This window comes from Ochotona curzoniae, unplaced genomic scaffold (genome assembly GCF_017591425.1).
Source record: "Ochotona curzoniae isolate NIBS_2020 unplaced genomic scaffold, NIBS_Ocur_1.0 contig_4516, whole genome shotgun sequence".
NCBI lineage: Eukaryota > Metazoa > Chordata > Mammalia > Lagomorpha > Ochotonidae > Ochotona > Ochotona curzoniae.
The window spans coordinates 2,817,501-2,836,524 of record NW_024466313.1 but is presented as its reverse complement, the minus strand read 5'-3'; the positions used below and the strand labels follow the sequence as shown (position 1 = coordinate 2,836,524).

The following is a 19,024-nucleotide window of genomic DNA, read 5'->3' as shown; positions in this document are numbered from 1 at the left end:
CACAGCAGGTTAAACTGCCAGTTGTGGCACGGACATTCCACATCACAGTATGATCCAGGGCCTGACTGCCTCGTGCCAACTCCCTGCTACGGCACCTGGCCAGGCACCTGCAGAAGCACCTGGGCCCTGCCACCCTGATCGAGAAGGAGTTCCAGGTGCCTGGCTTCAGCCTGGCCCAACCTTGGCTGTTGTAGCCATTTGGGGGAGTGGGTGGACCAGTAGGTGGAAGACTTCTCTCTCTCTCTCACTAACTCTGCCCTTCAAATAAATAAAATACATCGTAAAAATGTGGCCTATCTTTATTAAAATGCATCAAATCAATGGGCTGGGGCTGGAGTCTTCTGCCTCGCTCCTGCAGTGGAAGGGGCTGACTCACGCTGTTAATGTCCCTGCCGGAGCCCGTGGGTGGAGCCTTGGCCAGGCCCACACGGGCCAGGGAACCCACCCACCAGGACGTTTGCCACGAGGATCCTGGGGGCTTCCCTGAGCTGCGGGAGGGAAGCAGGTGGAGCTCGAACGATCAGCCAGTCCCACCCAAACAAACAGAGCCCCAGTGGCTGTGCAAACACAGGGGTATAAAAGGGGGCAGGCAGGAGGCACCCTGAGTCTTCCGTGTGTGCCCAGGCAAATGGTTACCATGGAGGTTAGAGCCCTGTGGCTGCTGCTCCTGCTGGCCCTGTGGTCCTCAGGCTCGGCCGACGAGTTTGTGGGCCTGTGTAAGTACTGTAGCTCCCAGGCTGGGGCGGGCAGGACGTGGGCCTGTGTGGGTGCTGCGGCCCCTGGGCTGCTTAGGGAGGAGTGGGCCTGTGTGAGTGCTGAGGCCCCTGGGCTGGGGCGGGCAGGACATGGGCCTGTGTGGGTGCTGCGGCCCCTGGGCTGCTTAGGGAGGAGTGGGCCTGTGTGGGTGCTGCGGCCCCTGGGCTGGAGCGGGCAGGACGTGGGCCTGTGTGGGTGCTGCGGCCCTGGGCTGGAGCGGGCAGGACGTGGGCCTGTGTGGGTGCTGCGGCCCTTGGCTGGAGCGGGCAGGACGTGGGCCTGTGTGGGTGCTGCGGCCCCTGGGCTGGGGCGGAGTAGTGCATGTAGTGGATCTGCCTGATTCCCATGGGACCTTCATAGGCTGTGGAGCTGGAGGCCTTGTCAATGTCATACTTGTCATTTGTCACAGACACACGTGCTTTTCTTTATGCATCTGGCGAACTCATGCCCAGGAGAAGGTGGCAACTTGTCCAAACTCAGAGCCAAACCCAGGCTGCCACGCCAGCCCCTCCTGCCCCACTGCCTTCCTCGCTGGGCACTTCTGAATGGTGTTTTGCATTTGCAAAAGAAAGACAGGTTTGAAACCAATATTCCAGATTAGTTTTATTTTTTATTTATTTATTTTTTAAGATTCGTGTTTTTTTTTCCAGAGAGCTACAAAGATAGGGGGAGAGACCAGATTGTCCACCTACTGGCACCTGTATGGGATGCCAGCATTGTGGTGGTGGCTTTACCCACTATGCCACTTCCATGGAGCCACTGTAACACAGCTCCGGCGGGCTCGTGGCTCTTGCACTCACCTGGGTCCGGTCAATCAGCCGCAGAGCTGGCAGGAGTCCCGATCCACACAAGTACACACACACACACACACACACACACAGAGGCATGTGTGTACATATGGACACATAACACACGCACAGTACTACATACACACAGGCACGCACACACACACCTGCTTGCTTAAACAGGGCCACACGCAGAGCTGAGCCACTCAGGGAGTGGACAGTGGTCAGCTGTGAGCACACATGCAACTCTTCGGCAGACACACCTGCTCCTGGCACCTCTCAACCGGGTTTTGCTGGCAAGGCAGTGAAGGGCACTTGGTATTGGAGGCCAGAAGTCTTGGAGTCCAGGGTATCCACATCGACACTGGGTTTCCTGACGCAGCCAGCCAAGAGACCAAGGGAGGAGTCCCTGGACAAATGTCTGGGGACCTGGGCTTAGCACCTGACAGGAGGATGCTGGCACTTTTTAAAAAGATTCATTCACTTATTGATTTCAAAGGCAGAGTTACAGAGAGGGAGGGAGGGGGACGGGAGAGGGATTTTCTGTCCACAGGTTCACTTCCTTAGCGACTGCAGTGGCCAGCCAAGCACCTGGAACTCCACCCGGGTCTCCCATGTGGGCACAGGGGTCCAAGCACTTGGGCCGGCCCCCACCGTTTTCCCTGGCCACGAGCAGGGGTCTGCATTGGGACTTGAACCGCAGTCCTTATAAGATGCCAGGTTCGCAGCAGCTGGGGGCTTAGCCCGGATTCCATGCGGGTGTGGGCTCAAGTCCCGGCTGCTCCACTTCCCATCCAGCTCCCTTCTGGGAAAGCAGCAGAGGATGGCCCAAGTGCCTCTGCTCTCTTTATAACTCTGCTTTTCAAATAATAAACCTTGCTTTTTAAAGCAAGGAGCTGGCTTGTTGGCATAATAGAGCTAATTATTTGCCTATGGTGCCAGCATCCCATATGGGTATTGACTTCTGTCCCGGCTGCTCCACTTCCCATCCAGCTCTCTGCCTGTGGGCTGGGAAAGCAGTGGAGGACGGCCCAAGTCCTTGGGCCCCTGCACCCGCGTGGGAGATCTGGAAGGAGCTCCTGGCTCCTGGCTTCAGATCAGCTCAGCTCTGCCAACTGTGGCCCTCGGAGGAGTGAATCAGCAGATGGAAGAGCTTCCTGTCTGTCTCTCCTTCACTCTGTGAATCTGTCTTTCCGGGACAGCGCCCAGCCAGTGCCAGGTCTCCGCTGAGGAAAGGGTGGACTGCGGCTACTCTCAGATCACCGAGGAGGAGTGCAACAACAGGGGCTGCTGCTTCGACTCCAGCATCCGGGGCGTGCCCTGGTGCTTCAAGCCTCTGCAGAATGCAGGTGAGCGCCCCCTCCCCCGGCCCAGCCTGGGTGTGGCTGAAGCCCCTGCCAGGTGGCCAGTCCTGCCAGGAAGGACATTCCCACCGGGAGGGGAGGGGCATTCCAGGGGTCACACCGACAGGGGGCGCTCTTGTCCTTTGTGTCAGGACAGCTGACACAGCCCTTATGGCACCCACACACTGAGGGGTCCTGGGCCCCTGCCCTGCCTCTGCATGCACAGCAGGGAGCAGAGGTGAGTCCCTGGGGACCAGGAGAGGGGGCGCCTGTGACCTCAGGTCCCTCCTGCGCCTCTCTGCGCCCTGCCCACTCTCACCTGCTCTGACCACCTGTGAGTGTCCAGGGGCCTCACTGAGTGACCCCCGTGTGATGAAAGCTGCCATTTCCCAGGGACGTGGGGGCGGGGGACTCAGCAGCAGGCACTGATTCTGAAGCCTCCCCCAACCCCCTTGAGAAGCCAGGCTGCTGTGGGTGGGGGCAGGGGGCCGTGTGTGGTGGGGAAGCTGGCGGGCCGTTCACCCCACTGTCCCTTATTTTCTTTCCAGAATGCACGTTTTGAAGTGCTCCTGCTGTTGCGGCCCTGGCTCCCGGTGTGAGACCCTGCACCGCGTCTCCTGCCCTGTGCCATTCCCCACCCCGCTTCTCACCCTGCTCCTACCCAACACCACCTCCAAATGTAAAAGCTGGGGCCAGATATTTTAGAGAATAAAGACCCGTGCGCTGCCTAGGACGAGCTCGCCCTCAGCTGCTGCCGCTGCTCCCATCACTCTCTTCCTCCCCTCCCCAACCCCAGCCCTGCAGCGCAAGGAGGGTATGGGGTTGCCCTGTGGCGCACCGCAGCCCTTCTCCATGGCACTGCACGGCCCAGGTGAGTTTCCCAGTAGCCGCCACCCTGTGTCACTCGGTCACCACTGTCTGTCCAAATCAGTGGCCCATCGTCCACTCGGATGACTCATGCCCCACTGTCTACCAGGTCACAGGGTGGCTCCCTGTCTCCCTCTGGTCATCTGGTGGCCGCTGTCCACCCCTGGCCATTCCGTGTCCCAAATGCCTTCCTCTGCTTACTGGTGGCCCAGGCACGCCGGAGGGGGTAGCTGTCACGTGCTGCTTCACACCACGGTGTCATCTGTGGCTGTTCGCAGTTCAAGCTTTCTCTTCGAAAAAGCTTAGAAAAGTCTGTGTCCCCGGTCCACTTCAGCTTCCAAAGGCAAGCTTGTCCCCAGCCGGGGGTCCCATCCAGCCCCCTCCCTGATCACAGCTGTCCACAGGCAAGGCTGAGGCAGTGCGGGTGCTCTGAGCCTGTCTCCTGTGCCTGTGCTGGAGTGCCAGGGCCCCTGGGATTCATGCCAATGCTCAGTGTCTCAGATGGGGATGGAGAGGAGGTGCGGGGGACACGGGGCAGCCAGTCACTGTCCTTGTGAGTGGGGCAGACCAGCTGCAGCAGGGGCAAGCTCAGCCCTCATGCTTGTACCAGTCTCCATGGGAGAAGGACACAGCCTCTCCCTTCCCGGTGAGAGATGCCACTTTGGGGTCAGCGAGCAGCCCTCCCTGGCCAGCGCACCTGCTGCACTCTGACCTTGGACCCCTACCTGCAGACTATGGGGGCATTGCCTCAATGCCCACCCTCAAACTGCCATCTTGACACACGGTCTGAACTATGGATGTGGGTGCATCTGATTGGCAACGTGAGTATTTCAGAGCCCTTGGCCGCAGCCCCTGTCCCAGCACTGTCCTGCTCAGGGCAGGCAGAGGGGGAAGGCCAAGGTGGTGGGCGCTGACCGGACGCCAGGCCATGAAAGCTGGCATGCCCAGCTAGTGTCTTCGCACAGAGGGCTAAGCTCTGGCAAATAACAATAATACTGGGAGTGCCAGTTTGAGTCCCCGTGGCTTCCCTTCTAACCCAGCTCCCTGCTAGAGCACCTAAGACAGCATCATTAGGTGGCCCCCATGCTCAGACTCCTGCCCCCCCAGGAGAGACTGGGATGGGTGTCCGGGATCCCGGCCAGTCCTGGCTGTTGCAGTCATTTGGAGTGAGCCAGCGGATGGAAGATCTCTCTCTCTCTTTTCCTATTACTCTTTCAAATAAATGATTCCTTTATAGGCCAAGTCTCCATCCAAGGCGAACACGTCTCTCGCCTCAGCCTGGCTGGGACCCTGAGTTTAGGGTGTGAGTCTCGGTGGTGGACAGGACAGGTGTCCCCTCGCACAGGCTGTTGCAGCCGGGCCAGACATGCAGGCTTAAAGGAGTCCAGGCCAGACACACACGAGGGTCTCTCCGAGGTCCCGCAGCCCAGCCATCTGTGCTGGCCACGCTGAGCCTGGGCTGGGTGGGAGACAGCAGGAGGGGCTGGATCTGGAGCTATGGAGCATGTGCTGACACCCCCGTCTGGGGCCTAGGGGGTGCAAGGGGCTGGATCCAGGGCTGTAAAGTATCTGATGACGCCCCCACCCCAACGAGGCCTGGGTCTGGGGGCAGGGGACAAGAGGGCTGGATTCAGGGCCACAGAGCACCTGCTGACCCTCCCCTACACCGCCAGGCCCAGGGCAGAGCCCGGTGGTAGATTCTGTAATGTGGGGATGGGACCTCAACCACACACGTGCGAGCGCACCTGTATGTATAAATGCACACACATGTACAGTCATTCCTCTGCACCTTCATGGTTGCTTCCAGAACATTCAAGTCTCTCCCACATACTTACACATTTATGTTGCTGTGTTGGTTTTGTTTGAAAGAGACAGGGAAAGACACACACACACACACACACACACACACACACACAGATCTTTATCGGCTGGGTCACTCCCCAGATGCCTGCAGCAGCTGGAGCTGGCCAGGCTGAAGCCAGGAGCCTGGGGTTCCATGCAGGTCGCCAGTATTGAACCTTCACGGCTCTCTCCCAGAGCGTGTGTTAGCAGGACGCCGGGACCTGGACGCACACAGCGCTCCCCTCTGCACCACACGGTGTAATGCATCCACAGTCTGTCCTGCTCACGTGCAGCACAGGCCTGCCCCCTGGGCACTGCTGCGAATGCCCAGGTCCCAGTCTGCAGCGCCTGCCTCTCTGCCTTTCAAATAAAATGGAAAGAAACCAAAGCTGTGACATGTTGGACACACTGTGACTGCCGTGTGCACAGCTGTTCCACTGTGTTGCTAATGGGACAGGGAAACCTGTGCCTGCTTAGCACGGGCTCGGGCTCACGGTTCCTGCTGTCTTCCAGCTGTGGTGGGAGGAGCCTGTGGGGCCAGAGGCCCAAAGTGTGTGTGTGTGACTGTGCTTGCTTCTGTGTGTGTGCGCATGCCTGCTTTGTGTGTGCATGTCTGTGTATCTATGTCCGTGTGTGTTTGTGTCTTACATGGGTGTGTGTTCTTTGCGTTTCTCTGTTTGCTGGAACCCCTCTTAATTGACCCGTGTTGTGTCTGACTTTCCGCTCTGACAATTCAGACTCACGTTTAAGGGTGCTCTGAGTTTCGAGGGGTGGCTAGCTCGGGGTCCTGTGTGCTGCCTTCTGAGGTGCCCTGTCCCCTTCCAGGTGACCCCAGGCTCAGGGCTTCTCCACCCTCTCCGGATGGGTGTGGGACACGGGTGCTACCCGTGCTTCTCTCTGCTCAATGCTCAGTACCCTGGCCAACAAGGCACTGCAGCTCCCTTCTGCCCTCCCACAAACCCCTTGGCCAGGCCCTGTCCTCCAGGAGGGGCTGGCCTACACCTCCCAGAGGGTGCCACTGAACACCTAGACCCGTTGACTCATTGCCAGCACATCACGGGCACCCAGGCCCTCACCAATGGTCTGTCTTGGGTGTTGATGAGCCTGCTCCCTTCTGACAGCAGTTCTCACGTTCAGCAAGAATATCTGCATCAATGAGCAGAAGGGAGGGGGTCCCTGAGCACCCAGAGTCCCTGGGGTGAGGGGGCTGCTGGCAGCACCAAGCAGAGGGCAGCTGCTGCCTGCCTGGGCTGGTGGGAAGTGAGGAGAGGCAAGAAGGGGTGGGCAGGGGCAGGGGGTTGCTGGCTCCTGGAGGAGTCTGCCCCGGCTGCAGCGTCCGGGGCTGTCCCTTCCCTGGCTGTCCCTTCCCTGGCTGTCCCTTCCCTGGCTGCGCTGCAGACAGGTGCAGCTGGTTCTGGGGCATGGGGCAGCTGCTTGCCTTCAGTCGGTGGTACAGCAGTTTTGCTGGGGCAGACCTATGTGTACAGTGGCTGGGCTTGTCCTCCACACACACGCCTTCCCACATACCTGCAAGGATACTGTCCTTTGCCCTTAGATGTCTCCTTCTGCAGGGAGGGAGGAGACAGGGCAGGCAGCAGGACCCCGCAGGTCCAGGCGCCGCTTCCGCCTGGGTGGTCTGTTGGCCCCTCCCCCGTGAAGCATGAAGGCTTGTGCTCCGAGGGGGGCGATTCATCAGCTTTGCACTGCCAAGGTGGCGTTCTGGTAGTGCAGGCTCCACTGGCAGCAAGGTGCCTAGGGACTCACACAAGCCCTTCCGTCAGTTCCTCCTCCAACCACCATGGGCTATCAGCAAACTTCGCATCCTTTGGACACTGCCCAGCAGCCTCTGGCGGGCTGCACTGTGGCATGAGACTGGGGGCAAGCAGGCAGTCACACTCAAATCGCAGCAATGGCCAAGCGAGGGACCAAGTGGGACGGCCCTAACCACTGTGCTGTCTACCGGCAGGTGCACAGGAGATGCCGGACCCACAGCCTCCTTGCCTTTCTTCTCAGGGCACTGCAATCCATCCAGGCAGCTCACGGGTGCTTGAGCAGAGCCGCGACCCCTCAGTGGGCCTCAGGGCCAGGGGTCCTTAAGACACAAAGAACACTTGGGGGAATCTGAAAATAATGATGCTTTTATTGGCTTTCTGTCACATCTTCGTAAATGGCATCTAATTTCAGAAAACAAAGTTCGAGTCTGCAAAAGATGCACGTACAAATCTAAGGAGTTAACTTGCAGGAATAACGCACCACGGGCCCAGGCTCCGCAGCGGACAGTGGGAGGCTCCCGGCCGGGGCACTGCCCAGGTCCAGCACTGCCCTGGAGGGATGCGGCCCAGCAGGCGGGCACCCAGGAGCAGATGTTATTTCTGAATATAGATATGTACATCTGTATATGTCTATTTACAGCAGTGCAAATTGCTTCCAGCGTGCAAGCAGCACATCCTGCCATCACACAGCTACACCAGTGTGGCGGTAACTGCGCAGCCACAGCCAAAACAGTCCTGCTGGCTGTCTCAGTGGGGATACGGCCGTGGCCCCATCTGCACGCTGATTCAAAAGTTACTTGCATTGACTTTCGCTTTGAGAGGCTAACAATCCCTCATCAAACACAGGGACACAGGGATTCGAGTGGGCTTCGCTCGGGCCCCACTACGCCTGTCTACAAAGGACAAAACACGAGCAGGTACAAGTGACACAGGACGCGGCGGGGGCGGGCTGTGGGGGGCTTGTCATGCACACCCCTCACCCTCGAGACACGTGGTACACCGAGAACAGACTCCTCTCTCCCCTCCCAGGTGGGGCCCCAGGCCACGAAAAGGTGCACAAGCTATCGGTGAGTGCCGGCTTGTTCTGGTGGCAGATGCAAGGGAACTGTCTTTACTTGGGCCTGGGACTAAATTTGAGACACTGGCGATAAAGCTCAGCACACCCTCAAGGTCGTCCCCAAGGTCATGGACGTGACAGAGCCCATGGAACCCCCATTCCTGCGGCTGCAGCACCCTCCCACCAGGCAAACCTCGCTTGCCGAAGCTCGCTCTCTGGGCGCCTGGACCTCAAGGCGTGCACTGCATGGAGGCAGCAATGGCAAGGGGAGCTCCCTGGCCCGTTTGGGCAGTGAGGGCTCCTGGTGGGGCAGGGCACTGACAGCGGGCACTCTGCTGCTCCCGGTCACGCGGGCCTCCGCCCTCACTCGCTGCCGGTGTCAGAAGCGTCAACACAAGCATGGCATTGAGGCTGCGCCCCAGTCCACGTGCCAGGGAAGGCCCCGGCAGCTGATCCATGTTTGGTGCAGTTTTCTAGACAAGCCAGGGGCGCGAGGTGGCCCCTACCTGGCACTGAGAGCAGGCTTGCTGACAGCAGCCCCTCGGCTGGTGGCCCTGGTCTTGCCAGTGGGCACGTGTGGCTGGCTTCTGCCATCAGGCTCGGGGAGCGTTTCTGAGAACGGCAAGGCATCCAGTGTGCGGGCCAGGCCCCTGCTTTCACAGGCACACACAACCCTCCCGCGGGGCACATGGGAAAGATCCCAGCGTGGGGGCACAATTTCCTATTGGCTGGTGGACAGGGACGCTGTGGCCACACAATGAACACAACACATACTGGGCATCCCCTCCTGGTGCCCGCCAGTCACCTTCATCTCCTGCCACAAGAGACTGTGTGCCCCTGCTCGGGCCTTCCCCACACCGCTGCCTGCTTGGGCCCTAGAGGTGCAAGCCCAGCGGGAGAGCTGGCTCCTTGGGGGGATGGGTGCTGCTGAGTGGACGCATCCTATGTCCTGCTCCATCTCGCCCTCTGGGTGACGCAGACCCAGTGAGCGGCCATGTTGCTCATTAGCAGGCGCCTGGCTCCGGGATGTCCCTCTAATACTGGACAGGCTGTGGACAGGCCGGGGAGACCCTGGGAGTCTCGCCTGGGCCCTTTGGGAGCCGTGTTGTAAAGGCTGGGAAAGTAGAGAGGAGCCACACAGCGGGCAAGCGTTCAAGAAGCGGCATGGGCATTCCTTCCAGTTGGGCTTCCGGTGCCTGGGAGACTGTGGAGCTGGCACCCGCTGCACAGGTCTGCCCAGGTGCCCTATCACCTGCCCGGCTGGCCCATTTGCACAAGTCACTCAAAGCCATGGACACCAAAGGGCAACGCTTTCTAAGGGATATTTATTAGTGGGCTTCGTTGCGTAGAGCACCGGACTCCAGACTCAGACACGGTGGGCTCCCAGCTGTACTGGCAGGTGGCTGACTCACGTTACAGCAAAATCCCCTGGCCTTGGGTTGCGCCCTTGACGGCTCCCGATCGCACAGCAAGCTCACAGGCATGAGGCCAGAGGGACTGTCTTCCCTCAGAAAGGGGGATTGGGGTGGGGTCTGCTGCTGAAATGAGGCCAAGAGCAAGAAGGACTCTGGGACCCCAGGCCCCCGTGTGCAAGGAGGTGTGTGCCTGCAGACACAGGCGCCCATCTCTGCACCCCTCCCCGCAGCAGCCTGGTCCAGCCTGGTGAGTGGTATGCAAGGGGTGTCAGGCCAGGCTGGGGCAGGGACACTACCCCGTCCACTGAGGCCAGAGTAAGACCCGCCCCAGCCTGGCCCAGCAGCCCCCTCCCTGTTCGGTGTGATGCCCATGGGCAGACTTCCCTGAAGTTAAACACAGACTTTGTGGACGGGCTGGGTAAGAGCGATCCAGAACAGGACCACACTGTGTTTACTGAAAAGGCTCTGGAGGCGCAAGGATCTCTGAGCATCTTGCAGGCCAAATCCACACAGCACAGGGACTTCTAGAATTCTCTGATCACAGGGAAGAAAAGCTTCAGGAACCCAGCCAAGGAATGGCAGAACCTCGGGCAGCCGGCCTCGAGCAGGCTCCAGTGCAGTCACGGCCGGAAGTTGCTGGCAGCTCTGCAGCCCCCACCCTCCAGGGCCACGCCTGACACTTTTGCTATTGTCCCTGGAGGTAGTTGATATGACACGTGACAAGATAGAGATTGTTTTTATGCAAAAATTAAAACCTCATCAGAACCAATCTGGACATTGGAAGCGGAAAGGAGGTGGGCGGAGCATCGGTAACAAACACGTGGTGCTGCAAACCCAAAGCGACAAGCGGACACATGGGCAGACTTCAGGAGCACCGCCAGCTCCATCGTGCGCCGCCTGGATCAGACCTGGCCAGCCACAGCCCTCCCGTGACTGTCACACATTCTTGCCAGCAGTGAGGTCCGCCCCATGACCAGCGCCAGGCCCTGCAAGTCCTGCTCTTCACCCCCAGCCTTCCCCAGCAAAGGAGCCCTGTGCGGATGGACAGGCCCGGCTGGCCTCGGCTGAGAGAGACAGGCCTTAGGAGGAGGCAGCTGTGGGTGCCCCCATGGCCATCGGAGGGCCTCCTGCACAGCATCCCACGGGGGTGAGGGGAAGTCCCACTGCACCCAGCCAGACGGGGCGTCTCCTGCAGAGTCGCCCATCCTGCACCATGGCCCCCGGGGCAGTTGTTGGAATTCTGCACGTTGATACGAACAAACCCTGGCTACACTTCCTAGTGAGAGCTAGAAGAGAAGAGGGGAAGGGATCCGACCTCACCAGGCCCAGAAGGTGGCCAGCAGCCCCTTCCCTCTGCAGGCCGGCCGCCGTCCCCAAGGAGGATGCATGGGCACCGTCCAGCAGCGGCAGCGGTCACTGCGGCAGCGGGGGGCTGTCTCCCGTCTGCTGGTCCTGTGCTGTCCCAGCAGCAGCAGTGGCCACTGTGGCAGCGGTGGGCTGTCTCCTGTCTGCTGGTCCCACGGGCCTTCTACCTCTCTGCCCGGATCTTGTATCGCAGCACGAAGTAGGCAATGAGGCGCAAGGAGATGAAGAAGATGCCCAGAACAATGAAGTCCAGGTAGAGCTTGGCGTTCTCCACGTCCAGCTCGCGCAGGATGGCCTCCGACTTCTGGAAGTGGCACGTCTCGTCGATGTCGCAGTGTAGGTCCTCCCGGTCCAGCCCATAGATGGACAAGATGACGCCCTCAAAACCGTACCTGGTATGGGTGGGGAAGGAGGCCCCTCAGCTGCTGCCCAAGCCCTGGCTCCCAGCCGGCCACCCTCGCCTCTCCCTGGGCACCCGGGGCCCTCTCAACTGACACCCAAGGGAAGGTTCAGTAGGTGTCTACGGAGAGCATCCACTGCCAGCCACCAGGTGGCGCCCATGTGTACTGTGTCGCCTGTGCACCTGCAGCAGCGAGGCTGGGTGGTGCCTCTCCCTCCCTCCCACGGTCACCTTGGTAACCAGGGATGCGTGCTACCTGACGTAGGAGATGTAGGACATCCACTGCAGGTAGGTGGGAATAGTGTCGAAACTGACGAAGAACCCTGAGAAGAGCAGGACTGGGATGGCCGTGACGGGGCCCACGAAGGTCGCCACCTATGGCAGGGGACATGAGGATAGCTGACCGCAGAGCCCTGGGCTGGGAGGCTGCCCGACTTCCAGATTCCTCACAGGGGAAGTGGCTCGGACACCAGTGCAGAGAAGTCAGAAAAGGGGCAAAGCTCCTGCCACCAGGTTGTGAAAATGGGAGGGGGAGGGGACCTACGGGAACAAGAGTACAGCCACCCCAGGGAGCTGTCAGGTGGGGTGTCATCTAGCTGGGGTGCAGTCCCCAGGGAGCTGACAGGTGGGGTGACATCCAGCTGGGGTGCAGTCCCCCTGGGAGCTGACAGGTAGGGTGACATCCAGCTGGGGTGCAGTCCTCCGGGAGCTAACAGGTGGGGTGTCATCTAGCTGGGGTGCAGTCCCCAGGAGCTAACAGGTAGGGTGTCATTGCAGCTGGGGCTGATGTCCCCCGGGAGCTGACAGGTAGAGTGTCATCCAGCTGGGCTGATGTCCCCCCGGGAGCTGACAGGTAGGGTGACATCCAGCTGGGGTGCAGTCCCCCAGGAACAGACAGGTAGGGGTGTCGCTGCATGGGGGGGGCGGGGTCTCGTGTGGAAGCAAAGGTGCAGAGGTTGGACACCTGCCCAGCTGTGACTACAGCTATCACAGAGCCAGCTGACTGGACCCCTTGGAGACCAGCAGGGGCAGGGGGCTGTGCTGTGAACCCCAACAGGACCCCATCTATGACAGAGGGGTTCAGGCTGCCATGCAGATGTTAATAGCAATTAAGCTATCAGGACGCCTGGCTCACATGCGTGCTGTGTGTGCTGTGTGTGTGTGGTGTGGTCAGTGTGTGTGTGTGTGTGGTGTGGGCAGGGCAATGGGGTGGGGCAGGGGCATGGATGGGGCAGGGCCACTGCAGGGCCACGGGGTGGAGCAGGGTCACAGGGAGCAGGACCACGGGGGGGGGGGGGGGGGGGGGCAGGGCTATGGGGTGGAGCAGGGCCACAGGGTGGAGCAGGGCCATGGGGGGCAGGGCCATGGGGGGCAGGGCTATGGGGGGCAGGGCCCTGGGATGGGGCAGGGCCACAGGGCCCTCAGGGCTGCATTCATGCTGGGCAAGCTGGGCCAGGATGGGGGAGCCTGGAGGTGGCAGTGGGGAGCAAGGAGGGCCCGTGGGAGAGCAGCCACATAACAGACCATGTTCATGGGCAGCAGCCAACGCTGTGCAAGGCTGGGGTGGCACAAGGCACGAGAGGGGCTGGAGGTGTCCCTCTGGAGCCCCCAACTCCGGCAGGGACCAGGGCGCTATCCATCAGGACGAAGGTCCCCCAGGCCAGGGAGGGAAGGTTACGCCCAGTACCCTGGGGCCAGCTGTTCTGTATCCAGTGACCCCACCCATCAGCTTGCCTCATTGTTCCTCTCTGTGCAATGGGGACAGCACAGCACCTTCACCCGTAGGCGTGCTTGGGACTGAAGGCACGTGCCATGGCTCCTACCCGCCCACCACGGCTACCCAGGTCGCTGGGCTTCCTTCCCACGGACGTGATGTCAAAGCTGGTCACGGCAGTCAGGAGTGTCGGGGGAGGAGCAGAGGGAGGTGCTGATGGGATGCCCAACCCACAGCATGGTCCTTAATAACTACCTGAAGGGAAGTGGAGGCCGCTCCGATCAGCAGCCCCAGGGACTGGGCCACGAGGGACGTCATGGTGCCCAGTGCAGCAAACAGGACAAAGCGCACGGCATCGGACGGCTGTGACGTCATCCAGTACACGATGCTGCAGTAGGCTACAGGAAACAGGACCTGACAACACGGGGCCCACCTGGTCACTGGGAGCCGGGCCTGGACAGCTGGCCGCCCACGCTCCCCAATGCCGCCCACCTGGTCACTGGGAGTCAGGCAGCTGGCCGCCCACGCTCCCCAACGCCGCCCACCTGGTCACTGGGAGTCAGGCAGCTGGCCGCCCACGCTCCCCAACGCCGCCCACCTGGTCACTGGGAGTCAGGCAGCTGGCCGCCCACGCTCCCCAATGCCGCCCACCTGGTCACTGGGAGCCAGGCCTGGACAGCTGGCCGCCCACGCTCCCCAGCGCTGCCCTGCTTCTCAGGGAAATCTATACGACCAGCCCTGTGGTTCTTCGCAGCATGACCAAGAACTTGAACCCCTGCTCTAGCCTCACTCCCACCAGCCCACCTGGAAGGGCACGTCGGCCATGGTCTTGGCGAGGTAGTAAGCCTTCAGGCTATACCAGTAGTTCAGGTGTTCCCGAAGAAACACACCCATCTCCAGGGGAACTGGGAGCAGATGGAAAAGAAGGGTCAAGAACATGCAACCACGAGGCGACCCACCCTGTGGCCAGCGGCCCTGACCCAGCTGTGGGCTGTGCCCTGCACGCCACATCCTCCTGCCAGGCTGCACAGAGTCCCTGCACTGCCCACATGCAGCACCATGGGAACACCTGCTGAACAGGTAACCTGTGACAGGTGCATCCCACCTCCCTCTTTGCTCGTCCTGGATATGCCTCGTGTCCACCTCTACTGCAAGGCTGCCCACTGCTCCTGGAAGTCAGGACAGCACTGGACAGGTTGAGGGGGACCCTGGGAGTGAGTCCGGGTGCGGGAGCCCACAGTGACCAGTGCTGCCTGCCCAGAGAGGCCGAGGCTTCCCCCTAGTGGACAAACCGGGACAGCGCAGAGTTCTGTCCAAGAGAGTGGCCCACTGCCCACGCTGGGCACAGCAGGGTCATCTGGAGGATGGATGGGCCTCCCAAGCTGAGCATCCTCCACCCGTGGGTTCACTCTGTGCCTCCCACAGCACCTTCATATCCCACAGAAACTAGAGAACGACCTTGGCTGTCAGAAAACCCATCTGCTGGTCAGCCCCCGTCAGCCCATCTGCTGGCCAGGCCTTCCAATAGCCCATCTGCTGATCAGGCCTTCCAATAGCCCATCTGCTGGTCAGCTCCCATCAGCCCATCTGCTGGTCAGCCCCCATCTGCCCATCTGCTGGTCAGCCCCGTCAGCCCATCTGCTGGTCAGCCCCCATCAGCCCATCTGCTGGTCAGCCCCCATCTGCCCGTCTGCTGGTCAGCCCCCGTCAGCCCATCTGCTGGTCAGCCCCCATCTGCCCGTCTGCTGGTCAGCCCCCGTCAGCCCATCTGCTGGTCAGCCCCCATCTGCCCGTCTGCTGGTCAGCCCGCGTCAGCCCATCTGCTGGTCAGGCCCTCCAATAGCCCATCTGCTGGCCAGGCCCCCATCTGCCCGTCTGCTGGTCAGGCCCCCGTCAGCCCATCTGCTGGCCAGGCCCCCATCTGCCCGTCTGCTGGTCAGCCCCCATCAGCCCATCTGCTGGTCAGTTCCCCGTCTAGCGTGGGGTCCGGGCAGCGGGGAGGCAGCAGCTGGCGCCAGCACTCACACGTGAGGACCGTGGGCATGAGGGCGGCAAACATAAGGAAGAGCATGGAGAAGAAGAGGAAGCCGGAGTTGCTCAGGACCTTCTTGGCCTCGTTGCCGATGCCCAGGTAGAGCAGGCCGATGAGGAGGCCGATGCCGATGTGCGAGGTGATGCGCAGGTGCGTGAGGACCTGGGCGCGGGGGCGAGGGGCCGGTGGTCAGGGCCTCGGCTCCCGCCAGGGCGCCCTCAGGCGCCGTCCTCCCCCGCCTCCAGGACACAGGCCTGAGCCCCAAGCCTGCTCAGACTCACGCACCCACAGTGTCAAGGGCACACACAGACACAACACCATGTGCATACACGAGGCGTGTGCACACACCACATACACACGTGTATGTACGTACAGTCACACACAGACACACATTGCCTGTGCACCCCTTGTACCTGGATATGTGTGGCACAGGTACACAGATGCAGGCCCGTGTGCACACACAGCCCTTGTGTGGCCACACATACGCATACAGTGTGTGCGCACACAGCACAAGGCTTTACTATACTGTGCTAAATCCTCAATAGCAAGGAATCCCACGCCCAGAAGTGAGGAAAGGAGCAAGTGTGGGAGAGTGATGCAGAGCGGCTGGGGGAGGCACTGCCTGCTGGTCCAGCAGGGTTCTCACGGGCAGGCCCCGCAGCAGCCCTGGGCACACCCCGCAGCAACCCTGGGCACGCCCCGCAGCAGCCCTGGGCAGGCCCCTCTCGCAGCAGCCCTGGGCAGGCCCCGCAGCAGCCCTGGGCACGCCCCTCTCGCAGCAGCCCTGGGCACACCCCGCAGCAACCCTGGGCAGGCCCCGCAGCAGCCCTGGGCACGCCCCTCTCGCAGCAGCCCTGGGCAGGCCCCGCAGCAGCCCTGGGCAGGCCCTGCTGCAGCCCTGGGCACACCCCTCTCGCAGCAGGTGGCCAATTGTCCACTTAGGAAGTGGTCACATCTCCTACTTATACAAGACCGCCTTCCCTGCAGTCCCTGCCCAGCCCCCAAGGCCCTCCAATGGTCAGCTTAGCCACGGCGTTGATTTGGCCACTCACGCAAGGACCAGGGCCTGAGTGCCTGCTCTCTCCAAAGAGGCTGGCAGGACCACCTCCCTCTCTGCTCCTCACGCCTTCCCTTTGCCCCGAGGGTGGACTTACTGCTGGGGCCCACCCAACCCACAGCTTCCCACATGAAGCACGTGCAAGGCCGACACACACGTGTGGGAGGGGTTTGCCCACCGTCATGGGAAACTTAGAGGGCCGACCAAGATGGACAGCACAGGTGACTGGAGGGTGCGTGCAGAGCCTGCTCCCCACAGCTGCCCCGAGGCTGGCTCAGAGAGCCACTCACCGAGTCACGCACGATGCTGAGGAAGGTCCTCCTGAAGAGGATGCAGAACTGCGTGAGGCAGCTGGCAGAAAAGCTGTGGCAGCCCTCCACCGAGGCCGAGTCCTGCGGACGGACACACGGGAGATGGAGCGGGAGGCGCCAGGGGCGGGCGCTGGGCTGGCAGGAGCATCAGGGATGGACGCTGGGCTGGGGTGGCAGGTGCACCAGGGATGGGCACTGGGCTAGGGTGGCAGGTGCACCAGGGATGGGCACTGGGCTGGAGGTGGCAGGTGCACCAGGGATGGGTGCTGGGCTGGGGGTGGCAGGTGCACCAGGGATGGGTGCTGGGCTGGGGGTGGCAGGAGCATCAGGGATGGGTGCTGGGCTGGGGGTGGCAGGTGCACCAGGGATGGGTGCTGGGCTGGGGGTGGCAGGTGCACCAGGGATGGGTGCTGGGCTGGGGGTGGCAGGAGCATCAGGGATGGGTGCTGGGCTGGGGGTGGCAGGTGCACCAGGGATGGGTGCTGGGCTGGAGCTGGCAGGTGCACCAGGGATGGGTGCTGGGCTGGGGGTGGCAGGTGCACCAGGGATGGGTGCTGGGCTGGGGGTGGCAGGTGCACCAGGGATGGGCGCTGGAGCTGGCAGGTGCACCGAGGCAGCTATGCCCAGTTGGTGGCATGCGCATGCCCCTTCGCCACTCACCCACTTTACCTCTTCTGAAGGTCGGTGCCACAGGAAAGGGTTGACCTCTGCCTCGCCCCCAAGGTCTCTCTTGTACTCAGAGTCACACATGCCCTCCCGGACCGCTCGCACCAGCCGGCCATTCTGGTCGCCGTACTCGCCGGATGCCACCTCCATGACTGCCCGGGATTGCGGAAGAATGAGTGGGGGGTAGCGTCAGTCGCAACAGAGGGTGGTGGCAACTGTGCAGACACGAGTGCTGGGGCGCTGTCACTTGGCACAGCGCAGGTGCCACTCTAACAGGATGACTGTAAACCCCAGCACAGCTGCTGCCTCGCGATGGCTCCAAACCCTGCGTCAACCAGCGTCTGGCTCCACCCCCCGCGCAGGCCAGACCTTTCGTCATGACAGGAGAATTGCCCTGTGAGGCAGACCGGGAGGCCATCGGCTTGCCTGGCCTCCAACCCCAGCATCTCCTGAGTGCCTGCCGAGAGCCAGGGTCCTTGAGGGCTTGGACCCTCTATCCTGCACCCCCTTGCAGGTGTCACAAAGTGAATCCCCCCCTGGCTCCCCTCCCGTCCCTCCTGGACCCCGTGGTCACCTCCTGCCCACCTCCAGGTCCCACTCTGCTCTACTTCCTCCGGCTGGTCCTCCCAGCCCAGGACAGCTGCCACTCCTCAGGCTCCGCTGACCTCTGCTCCCTCCCCGGCCTCCTGGACTTGGCTGCCGTGGCATTCCCAGCCACCTGCCCTCTCTGAGCACTCCCAGCTGGAGCTCTAAACCAGGCTGGACCTGCAGCCTCTGCTGGGCAGCGCCCTGGGCCCTCTGCTAGCTCACAGCCCCACCTGGTGGGCCACGCCCCTTCCTCCTGCCCTCCCCTTGTGCCAGGCCCCCTACCCTGGGCATGCCTTCTTCTTCCTGCCCCTCCTGCCAGCTGCCCACCTCCCTCCCTGTCTCTCTCTCTCTCATGCTCAAACTCCCAATCCTGAACTAGCTCCTCCAGGGCTCCCTTGGCCCCTCTCCTCCCCCCTCATCTCTATCACGCCCCGTCTTCCCAGGAACAACATCCCGAGAACACTTGGGAAGCCAGGGATCCCGGGAGTCATACGCGCAGGTGTTTTACTTAAAAAGATGCAGGGACAAAGACTGGCGGCTGGAATGAGGGCAGTGGTCCTCATGCACATGCCCTGTCCTGAGATGGGCTCACCCTGGATAAGGGTGGACCCTGAATCTGGTGGCCAGTGTCCTCATGAGAGGAGGACACGGGAGAGTGGGGGCAGGTGTGGTCACCCGGAGCAACGTGCCCCCCACCCCTGCAGCCCGTGCTGTGACCTCTGCAAGTCCCGCCCAGGGACGGTGCCTGAGCCACACGCGCAATGGTTCAGGCAGGTGCTCCCAGTTCCACGCAGACAGAAGCAGAAGCTGCCCAGTGGGAAGCAGGCTGTCTTTCCCTCCATGCCAGCCAAGGCTGTACTCACCGAAGTCGGCTGGGTTGTGGTAGGTGGGGCAGTTCAGCCCCAAATCCCTCAGGTAGGGCACAAGGTTGGAGACCTTCCCCCGGTACACGCACTGGCCCTGGCTGAGCACATACAGCTGGGAAAGCAGGGAGAGCGGATATGAGCTCCTGCCTGCGGGTGGCGTCACCTGCCACTGCAGCCGCTCTCCTGCC

General features: G+C 61.7%; 2 protein-coding genes across 3 annotated transcripts in view; one reads left to right on the top strand and one right to left on the bottom strand.

Annotated features, from left to right (window-relative positions):
- The first annotated feature begins 637 nt into the window (after positions 1-637).
- TFF3 (trefoil factor 3) lies at positions 638-4,529 on the top strand. The gene is made up of 4 exons (XM_040986604.1): positions 638-716; positions 2,744-2,890; positions 3,681-3,755; positions 4,483-4,529. The coding sequence occupies exons 1-4, from the start codon at positions 638-640 to the stop codon at positions 4,527-4,529; spliced, it is 348 nt and encodes a 115-aa protein (XP_040842538.1).
- Positions 4,530-7,712: 3,183 nt separating this feature from the next.
- The window catches only part of ABCG1 (ATP binding cassette subfamily G member 1), a 36,237-nt gene continuing 24,925 nt past the window's right edge, over positions 7,713-19,024 (bottom strand). The window contains exons 8-15 of one of the 2 annotated variants that reach the window (XM_040986654.1): positions 18,834-18,948; positions 17,377-17,534; positions 16,696-16,797; positions 15,342-15,510; positions 14,121-14,221; positions 13,572-13,730; positions 11,859-11,977; positions 7,713-11,594 (exon numbers count right to left, since the gene is read on the bottom strand). In XM_040986654.1, the coding sequence (XP_040842588.1) occupies positions 11,366-11,594; positions 11,859-11,977; positions 13,572-13,730; positions 14,121-14,221; positions 15,342-15,510; positions 16,696-16,797; positions 17,377-17,534; positions 18,834-18,948 (1,152 nt within the window). In that variant the 3' untranslated portion in view covers positions 7,713-11,365. The remainder of the gene's footprint in view (positions 11,595-11,858; positions 11,978-13,571; positions 13,731-14,120; positions 14,222-15,341; positions 15,511-16,695; positions 16,798-17,376; positions 17,535-18,833; positions 18,949-19,024) is intronic. The other variant, XM_040986655.1, reaches the window with a different exon arrangement.

What these genes read in the sequence shown, in the direction of transcription:
- TFF3 (XM_040986604.1), top strand. Translation starts at nt 638, where the DNA reads ATGGAGGTTAGAGCCCTGTGGCTGCTGCTCCTGCTGGCCCTGTGGTCC. An exon ending in CGACGAGTTTGTGGGCCTGT is followed by an intron (nt 717 to 2,743) that starts GTAAGTACTGTA and finishes TTTCCGGGACAG; the next exon opens with CGCCCAGCCAGTGCCAGGTC. An exon ending in CATGGCACTGCACGGCCCAG is followed by an intron (nt 3,756 to 4,482) that starts GTGAGTTTCCCA and finishes CCCTACCTGCAG; the next exon opens with ACTATGGGGGCATTGCCTCA.